General features: G+C 42.0%; 1 protein-coding gene across 2 annotated transcripts in view; it reads left to right on the forward strand.

Moving 5' to 3' along the window:
• LOC119963680 (protein HIRA) overlaps positions 1-23236 on the forward strand; it is a 140061-nt gene that overhangs the window by 10657 nt on the left and 106168 nt on the right. For both annotated transcript variants that reach the window (XM_038792998.1, XM_038793005.1), the window contains exons 3-8: positions 57-167; positions 5337-5427; positions 6924-7018; positions 12417-12512; positions 12810-12970; positions 14622-14789. In XM_038792998.1, coding sequence (XP_038648926.1) covers positions 57-167; positions 5337-5427; positions 6924-7018; positions 12417-12512; positions 12810-12970; positions 14622-14789 — 722 coding nt within the window. The remainder of the gene's footprint in view (positions 1-56; positions 168-5336; positions 5428-6923; positions 7019-12416; positions 12513-12809; positions 12971-14621; positions 14790-23236) is intronic.

The following is a 23236-nucleotide window of genomic DNA, read 5'->3' on the forward strand; positions in this document are numbered from 1 at the left end:
AAAAATCTGATTTTTAAAGCGATTAAAATGGCTCAATGTTTAATTTCCACCTACAGGAGAGGATTCAGGGAAGGTTGTCATATGGAACATGCCACCAGTTGTTCAGGAGGAGGATGAGAAGAATGAGGCTATCCCCAAAATGCTTTGCCAAATGGATAACCACCTGGGTACATGCGATTATATATGCAAAAGTGCCTTTTATGTGTCACTTAGGAACCTTTTTACCCAATATTTCAATGATTTTTCATATAATTTGCTATTTACAGGTCTCCGAAACCTTATTCCATTTGGAGGGTCCTATAATGTTCCAGTTTGCTCTTTCATGTGTAATGACTATCTTTGTGAGATATGAGTTTAAATATTTCCTCTGTTTATCCTCTATGTCAGTGTCCTGATAAATGATGGAGAATAGTCAACAGAAAATCAAGATGTAGACTCAGTCTAGGCTGCGCTAAGCATGGGAGGAAAACATTGGTGGGAATTGCCGATAGGCTTCCAAACAGGAATGATTAGGTAGGGGAAGGCATTAAAGAGAAAAAGAAGAAGAGATGTATGTAATGATGGGTGACTTTAATCCTCATATAAACTGGGCAAACCAAATCAACAATAATACTGTGGTTGATGAATTCTTGGGGTGTGTATGAGATGACTTTTTAGACCACTATGTCAAGGAACCAGCTAGGGACTAGGCTATCCTAGATTTGTTATTGTGCAATGAGAAGGGGTTAATTAATAATCTTGCGTGGGGTACTTTAGGGAGGAGTGACCATAATGTGATAAGATTCTTCAATAGGATGGAAAGTGAAGTAGTCCAAAATGAAGCTAGGATCTTAAATCTAGAAAAGGAAACTGCAAATGTATGAGGGGTGAGGTGGCTAGGATAGATTGGGGAACTTCATTAAAAGACATGACAGTGGCTAGGCAATGGCTAATATTTAAGGAACGAATGCATGCATTGCAAGAATTATACATTCCATTGTGGCGTACAAACACAACAGGTAAATGCGGCCCCACCATGGCTAACAAATGAAGTTAGCACAGTCTTAGACCCAAAGAAGAATCATATAAAGTTGCTAGAAAAAGCAGCAAGTCTGAGGAGCTGTTTAGAATTCAGCAAAGGAGAACCATGCGATTGATTTTAGAGAGGCAAAAATGATAGTAAATCTTTATAAGAAACATGAAGGCAGATTGTAAAAGCTTCCATAAGTATGTAAAAAAAAGATTAGTGAAAACAAATGCAGATCTGAAATGGGAGAATGTATAATGGAGAATAAGGAAATTGCAGATCAATTAAAGAACTACTTTAGTTATGTCGTTGCTGAAGAAAAAGCAAATAACTTGCTAGAAATGCTAGGGAACCAGGGGTCTAGTGAGGAGAAGGGCAACTGAAGGAAATTAGTATTAGTGAAAAAATAATGCTGGAAATTTAATGGACTAGAAGCCAATAAATCCAAAGGGCCTGATAATCTATATCCTAGCATACTAAAGGAGGTGGCCATAGAAATAATGGATATCTTGGTTGTCATCTTTCAAATTTCTGTAGATTCTAAAACAGTCCAGCAGATTGGAGGGTGATAAATGTAACTCCACTATTTAGAAAAAAAGGGAGGAAGAAAACAGGGGATTACAGACTGGTTAGCCTAACATCAGTGGTAGGGAAAATGTTAGAACCTATTGTAAAGGATGTAGCAACAGGACACTTAGTAGAAGATATCAACTGGATTAGACAAAGTCAACATAGATTAATGAAAAGGTGGGCCAAGGACCTGGGCTCAATCCCTGTCGCAGGTCACTGTCCATATGGAGTTTGCACATTCTGACTGTGTGGGTCTTACCCACACAACCCAAAGATGTGTAGAGTAGATGGATTGGCCACCCTAAATTGCCCCTTAATTGGAAACATTTTTAAAAATGAAAGGGAAATGATGTCTGACAAACCTACGGAATGCTTGCCTTCATTGGACGCGGCATCGAGTATAAAAACCGGCAAGTCATGCTGCAGTTCTGCACTGTAAATTCTGTGATACTATATAAGTTGTATCGAATCTTGGTAAGGCCGCACTTGGAATATTGCGCACAATTCTGGTTGCCATACTACAGAAGGATGTGAAGGTTCTGGAGTGGGTGCAAAGGAGTTTTACCAGGATGTTGCCTGGTCTGGAGGGTGTTAGCTATGCGGAGAGGCTGAATAGATTCAGAATGTTGAGGGGAGACCTGATAGAGGTGTACAGGATTATGAGGGGCATGGATAGAGTGGATGGGCAGACACTCTTTCCCAGGGTGGAGGGGTCAGTCACCAGGGGGCAGAGGTTTAAGATCTGTGGGGCAAAGTTTAGAGGAGATGTGTGAGGTAGATGGTGAGTGCTTGGAACGCGTTGCCAGGCGGAGGTTGTGGAAGCAGATTCATTAACGGCATTCAAAAGACATCTCAACAAATACATGGATCGGATGAGGCACTCTGAAGTGCTGAGGGTTTTGGCCAAGGGTGGTATCATGACCGGTACAGGCTTGGAGGGCCGAAGGGCCTGTTCCTGTGCTGTATTGTTCTTTGTTCTCTTTGTATTGGAGTTCTTGAGGACGTAACTAGTAGAATAGAAAAGGGAAAACCGGTGGATGTAGTGCATCAGAACGCCTTTGATAAAGTGCAAAATTAAAGCACATGGGATTGGGGTAATGAATTGGCATGGATTGAGAATTGTTTAGCAAACGGGAAACAAGAGTAGGATTAAGCGGCTCTTTTTCGGAGTGGTAGGCGGTTACTAGTGGGGCATTGCAGGGATCAGTTCTTCACAATATATATCAATATTTTGATGAAAGATCCAAATACAATATTTCAAGTTTGCTGACAACACAAAACTATATGGGAATGTGGGTTATGAGAAGGATTTAAAGAGGCTCCAAGATGATTTAGATAAGTTGCATGTGTGGGCAAATATATGGCAGATGCAATCTAATGTGGATAAGTGTGAAGTTATCCACTGCAATAGGGAAAACAGAATGGCAGAATATTATTTAAATGGTGATAGATTTGGAAATGTTGATTTACAAGGAAACTTCGGTCCATTCTTACATCAGTCATTGAAAGCAAGCATGCAGATGCAGCAAGCAGTTAGGAAAGCAAATGGCATGTTGGTGTTTATTGCAAGAGAATTTGAATATAGGAGTCTTCCAACAGCTATACAGGGTCATGGTGAGACCCGTAGTATGGTGTGAAGTTTTGTTCTCCTCCCGCAGAAAGGATATATTTGCCGTGGAGGGAGTGCAGTCAAAGTTCACCAGACTGATTGCTGGGCGACATGATTGTCATGAGAGGAGAAATTGGGTTGACTAGGCCTATATTCATTGGAGTTTCGAAGAATGAGAGGGAATCTCATTTAAACAAATACAATTCTGACAGGGCTGGACAGACTGGAAGCAGCAGTGCTTCCTCTGGTTTGGGGTGTAGAACAAGGGGTCACAGTCTCAGGATACAGGTTAAGCCATTTAGGACTGAGATGAGGAGAAATGTATTCAGTCAGTTGTGCACCTGTGGAATTCTCTACCATAGAATGCTGTGGAGGCCAAGTCGCTGAATATATTCAAGAAGGAAATGGGGCGGCACGATGGCCCAGTGGTTAGCACTGCTGTCTCACGGCGCCGAGGATCCGGATTCGACCCTGGCCCCGAGTCACTGTTCGTGTGGAGTTTGCACATTCTCCCTGTGTCTGCGCGGGTATCACCCCCACACCCAAAGATGTGCAAGGTAGCTGGATTGGCCACGCTAAATTGCCCCTTAATGGATTAAAAAGAATTGGATACTCTAAAAAAAAATTTTTTTAAAAGAAGGAAATAAATAGACTTTGAGACACTAAAGACGTCAAAGGGTATGGTGAGAGAGTGGTGTTACAATGCAGAAGAAGGCTATTCGACCCATCGTGCCTGCACTGGCTCACCAAATGAGCATTATAAATTAGTGCCATTCTCCTGCCTTTTCTTTGTACCCATGCACTTTTTTCCATTCAAATAATCATCTAATGCTCTCTTCAATACCTTGATTAAACCTGGCTCCACCACACTTCCAAGCAGTGCATTCCACACCCAAAACATTCAGTGTGAAAAAGTTTTTGCTCAAATCTCATTTTCTTCTTTTGCAAACCACTTTAGATCTATGCCCACTCGCTTTCGTTCGTTTTATGAGCAGGAACTGTTTCTCCTTATCTACCATCCAACCCTCATGATTTTGAACATCTTTATCATATTTTCAAGGGGAACAGTTCCAACCTCTCCCCTCTCTCCTCATAACTGAAGGTTCTCCTGCTCCTATTTTCTGTGTCTATATTTCCATTTATCTTCTTTCAGAGTTGGTATCTTTTTATCACAACAAAGGTATTAGAAACTACACTCCTTCAAAAATATTTAACGTTGAGACTACTCTTTTTCCACAACAGTTATTTTCATCTGCCAAAACCACAGGTAGAAATAGAGATTGTGTCATCTCCTGTTTGTGATATCAGATTGATCTATTAATTGCAATTAATTAAGAATTTTAATGTCATTCATTCAAAGTGAAAGCTGTTTTCGATTTATTTCACATTCTCATTTCTGCACCAATTTTCTTTCGCCTTCTGTTGAGAAAATTGACTCCGTATTGGAGTATGGTCCCATTGAGTGCTGATCAGCCTTAGAAGCCCTACAATGCTAAATTAGGCCATTTGGCCCATTGAATCTGCACCGGCACTCTGAAGGAGCACTCTACTGAGGGCCACTTCCCCGCCCTATCCCATGCCACCACGTATTTATCAAGGGCAATCCAATTAACCTGCACATCTTTGGACTGTGGTGGGAAACCGGAGCACCCGGAGAAAACCCACGGGGGGATCATGCAAACTGCGCACAGAGAATTGAACCCAGTTCCCTGGCATAGTGAGGCAGCAGTGCTAACCACTGTGCCAACTCTGATACTTTGCTCAATTGAGCATCATTTATGTGACCTTTGACAGTTCGTGGCAGCAACCTATTTGACTGTTGGGAAGGCCACCCAAACCACGCCTTCTGTTCTCACCTATTGCTTACAACTGCACACTTCCAGCTGATGTCCCGATATTGCGCTTGGAAATGGATGACCTGGTCCATTTCTCTTTTCCTAATTTGGGGTACAGTGCCTCAACTTCCACCACATATAATTCAGTATAGACTCCATTGAACTTTGGAGCTTTTGGTCAACGTAGCCGAGCCACTTTCTGGGTAAATCTGCTGAGCTCTCCTGGCTTTTTATTTTATTGAAAGTTTATTTTGGATCCTCTATATCCTTTCAGATAAATGTGACATTGCTAATGTTCGTCTCTTTTTCCTTGTAGCCTGTGTGAATTGCGTGCGCTGGTCTAATAATGGATTGTATCTAGCATCAGGTGGAGATGACAAGTTGATCATGTTGTGGAAGAGAGCTGCGTGAGTATCTGATGACTGCAAGCATACATACTGAATGCAGACTTCCTTGATTGAGTTTAAAATATAGTATTATGTCCAGGAATGATGCAATGGTGATTGTTGCTTTACACGGGTAACCAATAGAACCATGTTGCGTTCCAGTGCTGTACATAGAGGGAGATTGAGGGAATTTGCATAGTGGTTTAATGCATTACAAAACAGAGGAAACCAGTACATCCACATTGTATGGTTGTCGATAGAGAATTTCTGAATGAATATCGGCAACATAAGCCATTCAAAGTTGCCCAGTGCTGTGTTAACCTGTAGAATATTGTTACGAATCCTGCAGAGACCGATTACTTTCAAAAAGCATTGATTTTCCCAGGCAATCAACAGAAATAACTGAAGGACAAGATTTCATGTTTTAAGAGTTTTACTTTAATAATGATCCAAAATCAACATAAATCAAACTTTACTTAACAGACAACTGATGCATCAAACTAAAGAAAGGGTATTTTTGCATTAACTAACGTATTTGAGATATATCTTACAACCTTTTTCGCTGTGCACCATGCTCTGCCCAATATGTAGCATTACAAGAATAAGTCCAAAGTTATGTCCAGCTCTCCAGAAGGCTCAGTTGGCCCTACCATACAAGGTTGTAACTTCTAGTGTCTTTTAACAGTAAACAACACTAGTCCCGCCAACCCCGCAGAACAATTCTACATGTAAAGTTACAAAAGCCCCATCTACAGCTCTTCAACCATTGATAAGAAAAGACAGACAAATAGAAAGCTTGACTAACCCCCATCCAGCTTCAAACAAGCATTCCTCAACCCATACAAAATACAAGTATTTCAACCCCAGTCCATTTCTTTGGATGAATGCCTCAGCTTCCTCTGGAGTCTTGAAGTAGTGGTCCTTATTCTCGTAAGTCACCAAAAGACGTTTGGGATAAATCACACCAAACCGAATTTTATTTCGGTGCAGTGATCTCTGGCTGGAGCTCCCACACGTATGGCCGTTCCGTTACGTGCCGCACCGGACGTCCTATAACAATATACAATAAATGGATATATCAATGCTTGTTTGGTGCCGTGCAGCTTCATTCATAGAATCCCTACAGTACAGAAAGAGGCTGTTTGGCCCATCGAGTCTGCACCGACCCTTAAAAACCACCCTCCCTTTTTTTTTTAAATCGTACCCAATTCATTTTTTCCAATTAAGGGGCAATTTAGCGTGACCAATCCGCCCAGCCTGCATATCTTTGGGTTGTGGGGGCAAAACCCACACAAGCACAGGGAGACTGTGCAAACTCCACATGGACAGTGACCCAGAGCCGGGATCAAACTGGGGACCTCGGCGCCGTGAGGCAGCAGTGCTATCCACAGCGCCACTGTGCTGCCCATAAAGACCACCCTACCGTTGCCCTCTCGCCCACCCTGTAACCTCACTCTAATTGTTTAGAATCTAAATATGATGCGATTATGTGGTAATTGTATTATTGCTTTCTAAAGGTATATCGGACCAAGCAATGTCTTTGGTTCCAGTAGCAAGCTAGCTAATGTGGAACAGTGGAGATGTGTCTCTATCCTCAGAAGTCATACAGGAGGTATGTGTTGCAGGTCATGTTCTAACTGTTCTCATGAAGTGGGGCAATGAAATACTTTATTTTGTCAAACAGCTTTGCATAAAGAAATGAAATGCAACTGGGTTCCCTGATCTTCAGTGAATTTATTCAGTGAGTACCTGCACTATGTAAACTGAAAAGGTTTCTGCATTGACCAATAATCTGTGCCAAATTAGCTGATCTATGTCAAAGCTGATCTGGTTGATGTTACAGGTCATACATTTGGACTTTGGCCCATTACCACCTTTTCAGGCAGTAAATTCGAAGACCCTCTGGGTGAAAAATTGTTCCCAATGTCCCTTCGAATTCTCCACCAAATCTATGATCCCTGTTTTTGACCCCTCTGCGAAGGTAAATAGGTTGTCATTATTTATTCTACCAACACCCCTTATAATTTTATATCCTCAATTGAGACACCCCTCGGCCCCTTCTGCTTCAAGAAAAACACCCTTAGCATATCCAATCTTTCCTCGTGATTCTAACTCTCCATTTCAGGCAAACTCATCATAAATCTCTTCCATATACTCTTCAGTGAAATTGCATCTTCCTGTAATGCAGTGACAGAACTGTACGCAATACCCAAGCTGTGATCTAGCTAGATTTGTATCCAGTTCTAGCATAACCTGACTGCACTTATAATCTTCGTCGTGGCTAATAAAGGAAAGCATGTCCAACACCACCTTCACATATTTTTTGAATAGATATCCACTGTTTCAATTTCTGATATCAATCCAAAGACCTCTCATTGAAGGTAAATATGCACGGAGGTTAGCTGAGACTCCGGTTTGGTGTTGAAAATTACTGCTCTAGTGATTGAGTGGTCAATTAATACTCATTGTTTTGGTGCTCAAATAGTGGACACTCGGGCAAGGTACCAGGGTGTCCAGCTGTATCTCAGCAGTGTCAGTGAAGAGAGGAGAGGAAATTGTCAGATGAAGAGTAAAATTAATTTGACAATTGAATGAGGTAAGAGTTTGTCCACGGCTGAATCTGTATCTGTGCTGTCAGGGAAGGTGTTGAACAAAGTCAGGTGTTTCTTTGCAGAGACAATTAACAGGTTAATGGCTAACCTCACAGAATATTTTTGAAGCCAACTGTTGTAGATCTTTATCGATATCTAGTCCAGAATGTTGAGAATATGGACTCTTGCCTATAAAGGTCTGTAATTTGTCATCTTGTTACATGGCCTAACACTTAGCCAGTTGAGACAGCTAGCTAAGCAGTTGCCACATGCAAATGACCTAAATGGTGACTGGGGCTAAAAGACTGGGGGCTAAAAGAGTTGTCTGATTCCTGGTAAACTCAGAATCTGCAGACATTACAGCACCCTAACTTAGATTTGGCTGGTGTAAGAAACAGAATAATTCTGTTTGATTTTTAATGCTTGGGATTAAGGCACAATGATGAGAAAAATTGGATCATCGGAATTGCATTGATTGAAAGAAGATGCTTTGCACATTGTCCCTATGCTGATGCTTGCTCTTACACAGGAGTTATCTAATGCCATATACCCGTGTCATTTTCCTATGTTTTATATATTTTCAAATATTTGTTTAATTTCATGTTAAATGTTAAGGCCTGTCTGTCTGACTAGCCACTTGTGGTTAAATTCTAATTGGCATCTATATGGAAAAAATTCTGCTAACTTCACCCTTTTTATTGTTGTGATCTATGTAATCTATGACCTTTTGTTAACATTGCCACCATTAGCCAGTGAATTATCATTATGCATCTACTCAAAAGTTTTCTGAACTTTGTATATTTTTATACTGTTTTTGACTTCTCAGAAGGGTCTTATACCTTCTGTGCATGTGTGCCTCTGCACATTCCTGATAAAGTCTTTCAGTGTGTTCAATGCCTTCCCAAATGAGCCTTCTCCATTTCGCTTGGTCACAAGCCAGGTTGTGGGTTGGTGGATACCTCTTCAGGGATGCTTTGAGAACAAATAGAAGTATATCCACAAATCCTTGTTATGTTCTTCGTTTCTTACTAACCCCTCTTGTATCTTCCCTCAGTATTTCTCTGTCAATGGTACGCTTGAGCAAACCATTACTTCTCCCTCTCACCATGCGCGCACTCACACAGTTATGTTTCTCCTGGTCCAGAGCTCAGCTCAATGGCCTAAATATCAGAAACCCTCCCTCTTGAGCATTGCCGTGCCCAAATGCCTGACATTGAGAGTCATCGTCAGCTAAATCCCCTGGGCAATATTCCCTTTATAATGGCTTCTGTTTGTAGAGGATCTTCAACACAATAAAATATTCCGATGTGCTTCGCAGAGCACAGTGAACAGAATATCATAGATTATCATTGAATTTACAGTGCAGAAGGAGGCCATTCGGCCCATCGAGTCTGCACCGGCTCTTGGAAAGAGCACCCTACCCAAGGTCAACACCTCCACCCTATCCCCAGTGACCCCACCCAACACTAATGGCAATTTTGGACACTAAGGGCAATTTATCATGGCCAATCCACCTAACTTGCACATCTTTGGACTTTGGGAGGAAACCGAAGCACCCGGAGGAAACCCACGCACACACGGGGAGGATGTGCAGACTCCGCACAGACAGTGACTCAAGCCGGAATTGAACCTGGGACCCTGGAGCTGTGAAGCAATTGTGCTCTCCACAATGCTACCGTGTTGCCCGGTGATGTCGCATGAAATATTTGGACAAATTACCAAAAGCTTGTTCAGAGAGGTTTTAAGGAGCATCTTAAAGGGTGAAAGTTGAGTTGAGAAGCAGAGAGACTTTTCGGGGAGCTGGAGAGGGAATGATTAACATAGAACGTAGAACATACAGTGCAGAAGGAGGCCATTCGGCCCATCGAGTCTGCACTGACCCACTTAAGCCCTCACTTCCACCATATCCCCGTATCCCAATAACCCCATCTAACCTTTTTTTTTGGACACCAAGGGCAATTTATCATGGCCAATCCACCTAACCTGCAGGTCTTTGGACTGTGAGAGGAAACCGGAGCACCCGGAGGAAACCCACGCAGATACGGGGAGAACGTGCAGACTCCGCACATACAGTGACCCAGCAGGGTATCGAACCTGGGACCCTGGCGCTGTGAAGCCTCAGTGCTATCCACTTGTGCTACCGTGCTGCCCAATTAGCTGGAATTAGCTCAAGTAGCTGGAATTAGAGTGCGACTATCTTGCAGGGATGTGGAGTTTGAGATTACAGAGGTAGGGAATGGCTCAGCTATGCAAAGATTTGAAAACAAGGACGAGAATTTTAAAATCACGATGTGTAGTTGGAAACCAGTGTAGGTCAGCAAACGGATGGATGGATTTGTTTATTGTCACATGTACCGAGGTACAGTGAAAAGTATTTTTCTGTGAGCAGCTCAAACAGATCCTTAAGTACATGAAAAGAAAAGAAAATACATAATAGGGCAACACAAGGTACACAATGTAAATACATAGACACCGGCATCGGGTGAAGCTTACAGAGTGTAGTATTCATCAGGTCAGTCCATAAGAGGGCCGTTTAAGAGTCTGGTAACAGTGGGGAAGAAACTCCGGCGTGGGTGAATGGTAATTGTGAGTTAGGACAGGAGTAACAAGGTTTTGGGTGTGTTCAGGTTTACAGAGGATGGAATGTGAGAGGCTGGCCAGTGCTTTAGAATAGTCAAATTTGGAAGCTGTGTGGGTGTGTTGACAGACAGCAAGCTTTTAACATACCATGCTGTGCAGTAAACTGGTCCTGTACAATAAAGAAAAAGGGCAAAAGACTTTGTTCCCCAGCATTGGCATCCCTCAGCTAAAAATTCACTAATTTATGAACTGTTTTAAAATAGTAGCGACACATTGTATTTTTCAAAATTTGCGGTAGACTGTGAATGCCACTAGTAAAGCCAGCGCCTATTTCTCAACCCCAATTGCCCTGGAGAATATTATGGTGAGCCGCCGCCTTGAATAATTGCAGTCCATGTGATGTATGGCACCCATAGTGCTGTTGGAATGGGAGTTCTAGGATTTTGACCCAATGACAATGAAATAATGGGGATATAGTTCCAAGTCAGGATGGAATGTGACTTGAAGTGTAACATGCAGGAGAACTTGCAGGCAGTGATGTTATGATGTGTCTAATGTACTTGTTCTTGTGGGTGTTAGAGGTCCCAGATTTGGAAGATGCAATGAAACGAGTCTTGGCGAGTTGCTGCAGGGCATCTTATAGATGCTACACACTTCAACTACAGTGTGCCGGTGGTGGAGTTTATGTAAATGTTTAAGGTGATTGATGGAGTGCCAATCAAGTGTGCTGCTTTGTCCTGGATGGTGTCGAACAACCATTGTCTTGTTGGAAGTGCACTCATTCAGGCAATTGGAAGTATTCCATCGCACTCCTGACTTGTGCTTTGCAGATTGTAGACAGGCTTTGGTGAGTTAGAAGGCGAGTTACTTGATGCAGTGCTCCCAGCTTCTGAGTTGCTTTGCATGAGAGAAGATCACAAGAATTAGGAGCAGGAATAGGCCAGTCAGCTCTCTGAGCCTGCTCTGTCATTCAGTTAGATCATGGCTGATCCTTAACTGCACTTTCCTGCCTATTTCCCCCATGGCCGATGACTCCCTTGTTGCTCAAAACTCAAAAAATGTAACATCATCAATGGCCTAGCCTCCACTGCTCAGTGAAAGCGAATTCCAAAACCCACAATGGTCAGAGAAGAAATGTTTCCCCTAGGGCAGCGCAGTGGTTAGCATTCCTCAGGGCGCCGAGGTCCCAGGTTCGATCCCGGCTCTGGGTCATTGTCCGTGTGGAGTTTGCACATTCTCCCCGTATTTGTGTGGGTTTTGCTCCCACAACCCAAAAATGTGAAGGGTAGGTGGATTGACCATGCTAAATTGCCCTTCAATTGGAAAAAATGAATTAGGCACTCTAAATTTATTTTTAAAAATTAAGAAAAAAAAGAAATATTTCCTCATCTTAATCTTCAACACAAGATTATTTATTTTGATGCTGTGCCCCCCCAGTTCTAGATTTCCGCACAAAGGGAAACATTTTCTCAGCATCTACTCCGTCAGGCTCACTCAGAATCTTAATATTTCAATAAGGCCATCGCCCATTCTTCTGAACTTCAACTGATGTAGCCCCAACCTGCTCAGCCTATTCTCATAAGCCAACCTATTTGTAGCCACAGTATTGATATGGCTGGTCCAGTTAAGTTTTTGGACAATGGTAACCCCCCAGGTAACCCCCCAGGATGTTAATCGTTGGGGATTCAGTGATAGTAATGCTGCTGAATGTCAAAAGGAGATGGTTAGATTCTCCCTTGGAAATGGCCATTGCTTGACACTTGTGTGACTGAGGCTTCTTCATTTTACATTGTGCAGTGTGGTACAGTACACTTAATGAGGATTTTGTTTATCTTCTAGATGTGATGGACCTGGCCTGGTCACCTCACGATGCATGGCTCTCCTCCTGCAGTATAGATAACACTGTTGTTATTTGGAATGCTATGAAGTTTCCAGGTGAGATTGGAAGTTGGCTTTAAATTGATGAGCAAATTCTATATGGACACGACTGGAACTAATATGAATAGAAATTCCTCATGAAACAGCGATGAAGGTTCAATTTTAGTATATCTGTTCTTTAGCAGAAATACTCTGTCTCAAGCCCATGCAGGACTTGATTCCTTTGGATCCATTGCAATCGTAATGCTTGAATACTATGTGTAAAACTTAACTGTTGGTCACACAGGCTCTCATTCACTGGATAAGTTGTAAGCTTCAAAGTCAGTGAATGCATCTCAACTCTCTCCCTTGCAGAGATCATTGCAACGTTACGGGGTCACTCAGGCCTGGTGAAGGGCCTCACCTGGGATCCTGTTGGGAAGTACATTGCATCCCAAGCTGACGACCGGAGCTTAAAAGTATGGAGGACCATGGATTGGCAATTGGAGACGAATATCACTAAACCCTTTGATGAAGTATGAGCTTTCAGCAAATGTCTGAATTGTTGTCCTGGGATGGTGCAATTTTATGCTGCTCCTTGTTACTTGTGGGAAGCCTGTTCATAAGATTGCTCCTGTAGCAAAGTAAAATCCAAACCTTTCGGCATTCATAATGCCACCTTCTCTCATGTCCTTATTTCTCTTCTGTCTTCTTTATGGTGAAGGTAGGGGTGGTTCTAGCTCTGCAGAAGTGGGATTCATCTTTTAACTATGAAGCTATGATTTTGAGCATGGATTTCAAATAACATCCAACCTGCCTTTCCCTCACAAGTGCTCCCTCTTCCATCAACCCCACTGCTCAGATACTTTCCCTCTTTCCTCCCACACTTCCTCCTCTCCCAACACACCTTGCTCAGCTGGGGTCCTCGAGCCAGCTTGGCTCATCCACGCTATGTCCCCCTCGTGGCTGCAACGCCTCTCACTCACCTCGGGGTGTCCCACACCTGCTTTTGGTCTGTGAAGGGGGTCGGCCTTGACTTCACCATACGGTGTCCCCGTCACCTCCTGCTGACTTGGTGGGGGTGGGGAAGCCAGCATCGCCTTTGGCTTCCACGCATTGTGTCTTTGCGCGACTATTGCTGGCCTGGGGGAGATCTACTCTGATGCCATCTCAACTTCCCCGCACTGCACTGAGTCCTCATTGTGGCCCGCTGCTGCGCCTCTACCTCGATTTGTTGTCTCATGCCAACCGTTGCATATATTTCTGCTCTTTGGTTCTCGTCCAATCAGAGTCTTTTATTGCTCTGCATTTGCTGCTCGTGAGCCTATCAGCAGCAACTGAAGAGAAAATAGACTCTGATTAGATCCCCTGCTAACCATCTGGCTATATTGACGTCACTCCAGCTGAGCATTCCAATACCGGGTCCGGCAGTACAATAAGACAGCCAGCAGTGGCACAGTGTGTTTCATTGTAAATCTGTCCCTACAGGGAGAGGATCAACACTCCTGGTAGCTCAAAAACCAAACCTCACCACGCCACACCAATTGTCACCACACCAATAATCCAGAGACCAGGTGATCTTGGTTAGAATCCCACCACTGCAGATGTTGAAATTTGAATTCAGTAACAAAAATCTGAAACTAAAAGTATTGATGACCATGAAACGATTATTGATTGTCATAAAAACCCACCTGAGGTCCTTCACGGAAGGAAATCTGCTGTCCTTACCTGGTCTGGCCTACATGTAACTCCAGATCCACAGCAATGTGGTTGACTCTTAAATGCTGTCTGAAATGGCTTGGCAAGCCAATGAGCTCAGAGCAATAAATGCTGGCCTAGCCAGTGATGCCAACATCCCATGAATGAATTTTTAAAAAACTACCTGAAAGTTTCCCCCTGTTCTTCAGGTCAAATCTTTCATATGTGTTGTTCGAAAGAGCTTCTTAAAGGTTGCCCACGCAGTCAATTCATATTTAGAAATATGTTAGTCAAATACTAACCCACTTGATGCTCTCTTGAAAACATTACTGAAAGATAATCTGGTATGCAAGTCATTCAGTGGAGTTAGGTTTACAGCAAGATTTGTGATTGCTCTATTAGTGCCATAGTAATTGTAAGTGTCTTGTTAACATAGTTTGTGTAACCACAAAAGGTTATGGTCCATATGATTGCTTCATCTTGCTGCAGTGTGCAGGCACAACACATGTGCTGCGGTTAAGCTGGTCCCCGGATGGCCATTACCTTGTATCTGCTCATGCAATGAACAACTCAGGCCCTACTGCACAGATCATTGAACGTGATGGCTGGAAAACGAACATGGACTTTGTTGGCCACCGGAAAGCAGTGACTGTAGTGGTAAGTATGCTGATCTTTTGAACAGAAATTGGAAGTTGGATATTGGGGCCTGAATTTACTGTCCAAATTATGGAGAGGCTAGTGCCAGTCACCGTTGTTTATGCACAAATTACACAGCAGCTTCGGGCAAAGGCAGAGGTGTGGTTAAACAAAGAAATCCGCAATTTACTTGTGACGTGTATTGCTTTGCTGTTTGAATTCCCAAGCCTGGTAGTGAAGACACATCTAGGGTGCTTTGATGGAGACAGGACTTGCTTCTCTGCTCTAAACCCCATCTTCAATACTGGCAACTCTTTATTTACACATTTGAGTATAATTATTAACTAATCTATACCCAACACCTAACACTAAGTATTTAACATCCATCAACAGAATCTATTAGATTCTAACAAATTCTCTATTCTTTAAAGTAAAATACATCGTTTTCATAAGAAAAGATACAAAATAATAATACATTATTTTATTACACAATCTTTAACAAACTCCTTACTCCCCCTATTTTGAAGACAAAACTTACAAAATGAAAATGTTGGTGTTCTCATAATCCATTATAACTTGAGGCATCCCTCTTCAAGAATATTCAATAATTTCTTTGGACAAGTAGTTTTTTGTGAAACAACCCGACAGCTGCTTTTTGTGAAACAACCCGACAGCTGGTGACTCGCGCCAAACCATTTAAAAAAAAATCTCCTTTTTTCCCCATTTTTAATACTCTTGAGATCAATTCTCAACCTCTTTTCCATAACACTGTGTTGAATGGACATTGTCCCAGAGAGAATGGTTATCTGTATAACATTCTATAGGCACATTTTCCCCAGTTGCCCCTTATGAAGGAGTTCTTTTCAAATACTTGATAAATACATAGACGTATCAGCACGTGTCTCCTGAGCAAAGGTGCTTTTAACTATTTGTTTTCTTCGATTCCCATGCTAATGAATATTTATCCCCACTAAATATAAAATGAATCTTGCTGTACAATTCATTACATACCTTCTGGGTCACCCAGCTCCAGAAGTCGAAGTGTACATTTTTCTGAACTTAATTTCTTCAATATCTTATTTGTTTTGCACACTTCCGCAACAGAAGGGGCTGTTTAGGGGCTGTTTAGCTCACAGGGCTAATCGCTGGCTTTGAAAGCAGACCAAGGCAAGCCAGCAGCGCGGTTCGATTCCCGTGACAGCCTCCCCGAACAGGCGCCGGAATGTGGCGACTAGGGGCTTTTCACAGTAACTTCATTTGAAACCTACTCGTGACAATAAGCGATTTTCATTTTTTTCATTTCATTCAGAAGCCGTTCAATTCTGATCATTGTGAACATTGTAGTAGGCACCTGGTCTAGTTTGTGTGTATAACCAGTTTAAGTCCTCAATTAAGCTTCATAATTGATTTTCTTCCTTGGTTGTTGAGACTGTTGAATTAGGGTTATTCCCAATTTAGTCTCCCTAATGTCCAACACTATATACTTAAAAGCTCTAGAAGCCAGACTTCCAATTTTGAATTTCTTTATCAGTCACACATCTCAAATGTTGCAGATTACTGCCCCCCACCCCCCCGAAAATAATTTACATGCATTTAGAAAATGCTTGCTAGTTTCCCTTCACCATGGCAATAAAGCATTGCTAGGTCTGCTTTTAACTGAGGACAACCAACTTTTAGTAGCATAGACCTAAATGAAAAATAGCGTACCCTGGATGAATTGTTTAGTTGGTAAACACAATTATTTAACCTCCATAATTTTCCCTCTGTCTCCAGCTTTTTGAGGCTTTAAGAATACTTTTTTGAACTAGTTCTCCAGGCAATAAGAAAATGCAGCTTTGACATCAATGGATTTACATTACCATGAGTATGTCACTAAAAGTGCTCGAAAAATCCTCAAACTTGCTGTTCCCAGTCTACACTAACATCCTGGTAGCCCTCAAATCCCTGAGCTACAAGTCTGGCCTTAGCTTTATACATACCATAAGGAAGTACTTTCTCCTAATATATGAGACAACGTCTGTCATGTCTGTGTAAATGCCAAACATTCTCTCGGCTGTCAAATTCTTTTTGTTTTGCCTTTTTTACCAGTTTAGCATCAAATTTGTTAGTAGCCACTGGAGCTTCTATATCATAGGGGCATTTTTGTGTCTGTTCTTTATTCCTTACTATTGTTAAACTATGTACCCAATTAGATCTCCCATCCCTATCTGGACTTCTCCCACTTGACTTGTTCCTTCTGCAACTAGGCTTCCTTTCACCAATTTAGATATTGATTTCTTGGGCTCTGAACAGTAAGCCCATTGTCTTAACGTGCACTACATTTCCTGGATTTCCACATTTTTACTTCCTTTTGCAAAGTGGGGGGCACAGTAGCACAGTGGTTAGCACAGTGGTTAGCACAGTTGCACCAGGGTCCCAGGTTCGATTCCTGGCTTGGGTCACTGTGTGTGCGGAGTTTGCACTCTCTCCCCGCTTCTGCGTGGGTTTCCTCCGGGTGCTCCGGTTTCCTCCCACAGTCCAAAGATGTGCCGGTTAGGTGGATTGGCCATGCTAAATTGCCCTTAGTGTCCAAGAAAGGTTAGGTGGGGTTACTTGGTTATGGGGACAGGGTGGAGGTGTGGGCTTGGGTGGGGTGCTCTTTCCAGGAGCCGGTGCATATTCGATGAGCCGAGTGGCCTCCTGCACTGAATATTCTGTGATTCTAAGTAATAGATCTGATATTCTGCCCCTTCTCGTACATCCAGCCAGTTGTTTCATTTCCTGCCCATCCTATTATTGTAGCCTCGCTCCACTCACTTGTCTCTTTTGGCATACATGCCACCTAGTTCCAACGTTTGGTTGATACTTTGTGATAAATGGCCCTATCCTGACCTTCACTATCACTTAGCCTACTCTCTGTTAGCCATCTGTTGTTCATACAGGGCTGGCATATATTTGTACAAAGCGCTCGTTGCATCTTTGGTTTCTATCCTCTGTTCATGTTCCGTCAATGTGTAATCAGTAAGGCATGTGGAATGTACTCTTTGATGCCCATGTTGCAAGATTATAGGTTTTTCCCATCAGCGCCTATAACCTTTCCTTGGTGTCTCTATTCTTTCTGTGCTTCCCATTTATAATGTGGAGTTGCCGGCGTTGGACTGGGGTGAGCACAGTAAGAGATCTTACAGTACCAGGTTAAAGTCCAACAGGTTTGTTTCAAATCACTAGCTTTCGGAGCACTCCTCCTTCCTCAGGGTTCCTTTTATAATACACTCGTAAATTTAATTTTTGACATCCTGATTCGATACCTCAAAGCTTTCCTGATTTTTTTGTCAAGAAACCGACACCTTAATAAATGCTCTCCTCCCTACTTGCATTGTACTCAAATGTTCTGCAGAAATAAAACTAATGATAGTCCCCTCTAAAGCAGGTGGATGGTCCTACGTTATTCATGGCATCTTCAGATTCCTGCCATGTAGGGCTGTAGTCGTCAACCACCTGGAGTGTACTTTTTGCATATACTGTCCATGCTAGAGCAATTGTCAATTTCCAATTTAGTTGTAAAATCTTTTGAATATTTTGTCAATCACGGCACAATTTCTCTCCTATCACATTGTTGACAGGACCTTCTGCTGCTGTGTGCATTGCTAAAATATTCAAATTTTCACATCATACTCCCGAATTTATCATTGCTAAATTCTCCTCTACTGTCGATTTAAGCATTTAGCTAGTGCTCCCAGCCCAGTCCCTATCCATCTTTCCATTATTTTAATCAATAATTATATTTTCATCTTTACTAAATATTACTATTGATGGAGGGTCGCTAAGTTGACAAAATGTAGAAGAAAATATTTTCTTTATCCCATGCTTTGAGGTCCAGCCCTACAGTCGAGTAAAGTCTCTTGTCAATGGAAAACTTACTACAGGTTGCGATTACACTCCTGTAATTTTTACAAAATCACTTTTTTCACTGATATCCTCAACAATTCTAGTGTATTGCTCAACCAGTACCCCTGCATCCTTTCACAGAATCTTCAGTCTATGGCCAGGGGGTGTGCAAATTGTCCATGCAGATTTGCAGTACTTATTCTTTTCTAAATCCCTATTCCCAGCAGTTATTAATACCTCTATAACATTCTGTCTAGAGATATAGGTCTTGAAGGATTATGCAAAAATATCCCATCTCTGTTTTGGCATATAATGTAGATTTGCAATTTACCATCACTTTTGCTCCATCTTCGACTTCATTTGCGCCATTTTCATTAAAGCTTACTTAACAGTAAAGGTATTTCACTCGCTATCATATCAGTACTTTGGTAATATTTTACACGTAGTTACTATTCTTTTGAGTAATTTCAATGTGTTAGATTTAGATTTAATGCCATGTGTACTGAGGTACAGTGAAAAGTATTGTTCTGCATATAGTCCAGACAGATCGTTCCATACATGAAAAACACAGGACATACAAAGATTTCTGTCCTCGTACTTTTTGTTTGAAAGTCGCCTTTTGTACAGATATTTGGACCCTATATTTGAACAATTTTGAAATGCTGCTAGGTGTAAGTTGGTGTCTCTACTGAAGAGCTCATTTACGCTATAATCAACTTTATTTTTCTATTGATCATAAGGTTCCGTTTCACAGAACTGTGGTGAAAAATCATGTCTTGCCACCCTATACCTAGTTTCGGTCAACTTCCTCCAAAGTCTCCAATTACAGTCTTTTAAAAAAAAAACTCAAATTCTAGCCTTCTGCCTGGAAATAAACCTTTGTCCCCAATCATCACGTTTAGACAACCATCCACTGCTGCCAAATGTCAGTGGAATTCCCAAGCCTGGATGTGAAGAAGACACTGAGACTAGGATTCTTTGGTGGAGATTGTCTATTGTTTGCCACAGTGCTTGATTCTCCACTCTTAACACCCATCTTCAGTGGTGGCTAACTACTTTATGTATACATCTGAGTATAATTAACTAATCAATACTGAACACCCGTTCACCTTATGACCTTAAATTACTTGGTATTTAACATCCATCAACCGTACCGTTTAGATACTAAAATATATAGATAAACGTCTCCATTGAGTTCAAGCTTATCCATAGTACTAGATTTTTAAGTTTGCCAAGCTGAGAATTATGTCCTACAAGGGTGGCATCTCATTACTAAAGCATTAAAAATATATATTCTTTAAATGGACCTTTTATAAAAAAAAAACTTTTTGTTTGAATTGCGAGGGAAAGGAAATATATTATTTTTTCCCTTTCTTCCTTTCTGCACTGCCTTTGATAGTGAACTCAATATTTGAACTTGTGTTTTCTGGTCAGACTCTTGCGCTGTTCATTAATCAATTAGATGGAAAAACTATTAAATAGATGCATAGTTGCTCGCTCTGTTCACACAGATCCAGATGTCCTGTAGTGCATGCTATGCTGTTTTGATCTTCCGCTTGCCCTGCAAAAAGCCCATGGAAATTAAACTGGCAAGAGCAATTTTAAAAGAACAAGGGCCTAGTGCTATTTGTTTGCTGGCTGTTGTAAATACTGACCATTGCAGGAGCAATATGAATATATTTTTCATTTACTGGGATAAAAAAGGCAAGATTTATTTCATAAGAGTGTAGTTTAGTGCTCAGTGCTGTATCTCTGTCAAAATCTGGACTGGGAAATTATGACTTACTCTTTGGATTCTGTAAATTTCCTTCTAATTTAATAGGCCAAATATTCACTCATCTGGAATTGTTGGTTCAAGTTAGGAGAGTGATTCTCATCTTTCCTTTGTAGACCTTGCAAATATTGATATCTTCCTGGAGATCCTTATTCTAAATCCCAAAAGGCAGTGTCAACACCAAAAAGGTTGTTGGGTGTTATTCCAGAGAATTTGCATTACTTGGGACAGCTACTGAAATAATCATCAAAGTAAAATTTAACTGAAAAAATTTGAATAATCTCATGCCCTCAAAGATGCATGAGATTTTTGCATTCCAGTTTGCAAAGTTATGTGCTTGGATATGGTTATAGAATTCCTACAGGAGGCCATTTGGCCCATTGAATCTGCACCGACCCTCTGAAACTGCACCATACCTAGGCTAATTTATCCCACCTAACCCATGCATCTTTGGACACTAAGGGGTAATTTTAGCATGGCCAGTCCACCTAACCTGCATGTTTTTGGACTGTGGGAGGAAACCCACAAAGACATGAGGAGAACGTGCAAACTACACAGTTACCCAAGGCTGGAATTGAACCTGGGTCCCTGATGCTGTGAGGCAATAGTGCTAACCACTGTGCCATCGTGCCTACCCGTGGGTAATGTTCCCCTTTTGCTGAAGACATCCGGTGGCGGCATGTAGAAAAAGGTCCCACACTTGGTAGCTCCTGTCAAGGTACTTGTGCTTTTAGTCCTTTTTTTGCTTGGATCCCGAGGAATTTCGGTGAACAAACTCGGCTCATCTGAACATTTAGTGAGCCTGTCGAGGAAAGAATTGCAAAATTTTCAAAAGAAGGCCGGTGGATTGAAAGTTTTAAGCGGAAATCCTTTGGATTTGGGGAATCTGCGTGGCTCACCAGAAGGGAAGATGGTGGAATTAACTCCAGCGGGTGCAGCCTCTCCTATTATGGTGGATATGCTGACGGTGGTACTGGCCTCGGAGTTTGGGAAGCACTTTGAGAAGCAAAGGCAGGTAATAATAAAAACTCTCACAAAAGTCGATTGAGGAGGCGCATGGTCTGATTTGGGAGAAGACGGAGAAAACATCGGAGACCGTGAAGGAGCATGGCAAGGTGTTGAAGGGAGTGGAAGAAACTTTGTCAAGGCACAGTAATCAAATCACCTTGTTGGAGGCTGAGATCTCAGTGGTGGGGGAGAGAAACAAGATCCTGAAGGCGAAAGTGGATGACCTGGAGAACGAGACATAACCTCAGAATTGTGGAGTTGTCTGAGGGGATGGAGGGCTTGAATCCCACTGAGTATTTTTCTCAGATGTTTGTGAGCTACGTGGACTTCCCAAATCTGTTGAAGGATTTCCACGTACAACTTTCTTTCCACCAGGTGGGGGAAGATGGACAGATGCCCCCAGTGAGGCTGCAGGCTGAAAGAATACTATTTCAATATATCGGAGGAAGTGGAGGCCTTTGTTCAGAAACACGGTCTTGAACTCAGTTAAAAGAATTCAAAAGGGACTGTTATGGTTGATGATGGGATGGGCTTGTTTGGGATTTCTTGTATACTGTATATATTTGTTATTTGGGGTGTCCGTATGTTATATGGAGTGATGATGGGGAACCAATGTGGGTAGGGGTAGTGGTTTTAGTAATAGTTATGAAAATACATGGCCCCTGATGGGAATTTGAGCATTGAAGCAATATGGATTGTGTTTATTTACATATGTTGTATGGACGGGCTAGAGAGCTTCTTTTCTCTCAGAGCCTTGTTCACATACACCCCCATGCCTTTTTGTTCCTTAATTCTCTCTAATTGCTTCATTTATATTGCATCTCATAATTCTTCCTTCCAAAATGAATCACTTTACACCTTGGCATTAAATTTCACCTGCTACGTATCTACCATCTCACTCGACTTGGTTCTCTTGAAGTCTGTTACTATCCGCCTCATTGTTTACTACATTGTCGAGTTTTGTATCAGCTGCAAACTATGCCCAATAAATAAGTAAAGAACAGTGGGCCCAACACCGAGGACCTGGATGTATCTTTACCTCTAGTTTAAAAAACAACCATTTATCGCCACTGTTTTCTGGCCCTTAGTTTTATAACTACATTGCCACCTTCTTCATTCCATGGTTTTAAACTTTACAAACAAGTCTATTATTTAGTATCTTGTAAAACATCTTCTGACAGTCCATATATGCAGCATCAAATATGCCATCCTTATTATCAGTCTAAATTACTTCATTAAAGTTAATCAAACACCATTTGCCTTTAACAAATCCACATTTTAGGAAGGATATTTCAGCTTCATAGATGGTGCAGAGGAGATTTACAAGAATGGTACCAGGCTAAATTCCTCTTTTTTAAAAAAAGGTTTTATTGTCCATTTTCACATTTTCCTCCAAAATTTACATCCCACCCACAAACAGTAAACGGTAACAAATACAAAATCAATCCCCTTAACAATAACAATGATCCCATCCTCCCACCACCCCAAACAACGGCCCACCTGTCAATATATGCATCCAATAAAACAAACCCTCCCACAGTGGAAACAAAAAACAAAGGAGAAAAAGAAAAAGGAGTCCGGGACCCCCCATGGTCACCATAGAGTCCACTCCGCCCCCCACCCCCACTCAACGCCGTCCAACCTCTGAAAGAGTACCGTACGTGATATCCAAGAGTTGTAAAAACCCCCTCCCCTCCAACTCCTACCGTCCACTGCCTCTTGTAAAACTCCTCCCCCCCCCCCCCCCCCCCCAACCTCGGTTCCTTCCCCCCAACGTTCCACCCCGGCTAGACCACTCGGACCCTGTTCTGCCAGTCTC

Source organism: Scyliorhinus canicula, chromosome 1 (genome assembly GCF_902713615.1).
Source record: "Scyliorhinus canicula chromosome 1, sScyCan1.1, whole genome shotgun sequence".
Classification (NCBI taxonomy): domain Eukaryota; kingdom Metazoa; phylum Chordata; class Chondrichthyes; order Carcharhiniformes; family Scyliorhinidae; genus Scyliorhinus; species Scyliorhinus canicula.